General features: G+C 43.0%; 1 protein-coding gene across 1 annotated transcript; it reads right to left on the bottom strand.

The window, feature by feature from the left end:
• Positions 1 to 48: 48 nt before the first annotated feature.
• On the bottom strand, positions 49 to 1,060 carry SARC_16883 (hypothetical protein; the record flags this gene model as incomplete). Its single annotated transcript, XM_014289011.1, has 2 exons — positions 49 to 185; positions 988 to 1,060. The coding sequence occupies 2 exons, from the start codon at positions 1,058 to 1,060 to the stop codon at positions 49 to 51; spliced, it is 210 nt and encodes a 69-aa protein (XP_014144486.1).
• Positions 1,061 to 1,121: the final 61 nt, after the last annotated feature.

The raw sequence follows: 1,121 nt of genomic DNA, 5'->3' as shown, positions 1-1,121 counted from the left end.
TGCATATATACATACATACATACATACACACACAGGTATATATATATACTACACATACGGTACCAGTTCCACGTACTTGTCTAAAATGCCACGGTCTGAGTTGACGCGCCCGCGGATGTCACGCAATGTGAACAGAAACTCCACTTCAAAGTCAATGTCTCGTTTCTCATCCTCGTGGTCGGACTCTGCACCGATTTTGATGAAGTCAGCGTGCATATCCATTCGGTATGCAATAAGCATGTATGTGTCAGAAGGATATGTGTATGTAACAGAATGAGCATACATGTATTAGAAATACATACGTATGCACCCGATAATATATACGTGTTCACATGGATCTGTAGCATAGAAGGGATAACTGCTTCACAAGTGTATCTGGAAAAGGATGCGTGCCCCAATGCTCCATCATCGCCCTTACACATACGTGGAGGCGGCCATACGAGACGATATAATATTTCTGACAAGTTCTCCTATATATTTACGTCTGCATTATATATATACATACTTCAATGCGAAGTGTATATCAATAGACTATTTATATCCCTGTATATTCCCAAACACACGATCACTGAGAAGTGGGCATCAAAAAACCTTATATGAATCCCTATATACACATGCCTTGCGAAGTGTATATCAGTAGTCTATTTATATCTGTATATTCCCGATCACACTATCACTGTGAAGTATGCATCTAAAAATCTTATATAAATTCCTAAATACACTTGCACAAGCACATACCAGTGGGAGGGGGGGTGCACCAATGCTCCATCATCGCCCCTGCACACACGTGAAGGCGGCCGTACGGAATGTGCTGAAGTCGCCTTTTACTCAGATGAAACCGTTTCGTCGCCAGAAATAGAATACGCGCATACTGCCTGGGTGTACAATGGGGGTGCGTTAGATCGTTCGTACGTTTATCTACTACTTGACATATGGAGGAACGAAGCAGATCATCGCTGCATGCGCTTGCGTAATACATAGACGTACCTGCAACTAGCGAATCACACGTATCGTGGTAGAGATCTGGCACAAGACCACAGGCTAGAGCAATAGTGACCATATGAACAAATAGTACAGTGCCGACTTTGATTACACACACAAGCGGATAGGGTGAAGGAGGC

Source organism: Sphaeroforma arctica (genome assembly GCF_001186125.1).
Source record: "Sphaeroforma arctica JP610 unplaced genomic scaffold supercont1.9136, whole genome shotgun sequence".
Classification (NCBI taxonomy): domain Eukaryota; class Ichthyosporea; order Ichthyophonida; genus Sphaeroforma; species Sphaeroforma arctica.
This window is presented reverse-complemented; position numbering and strand designations above follow the sequence as displayed.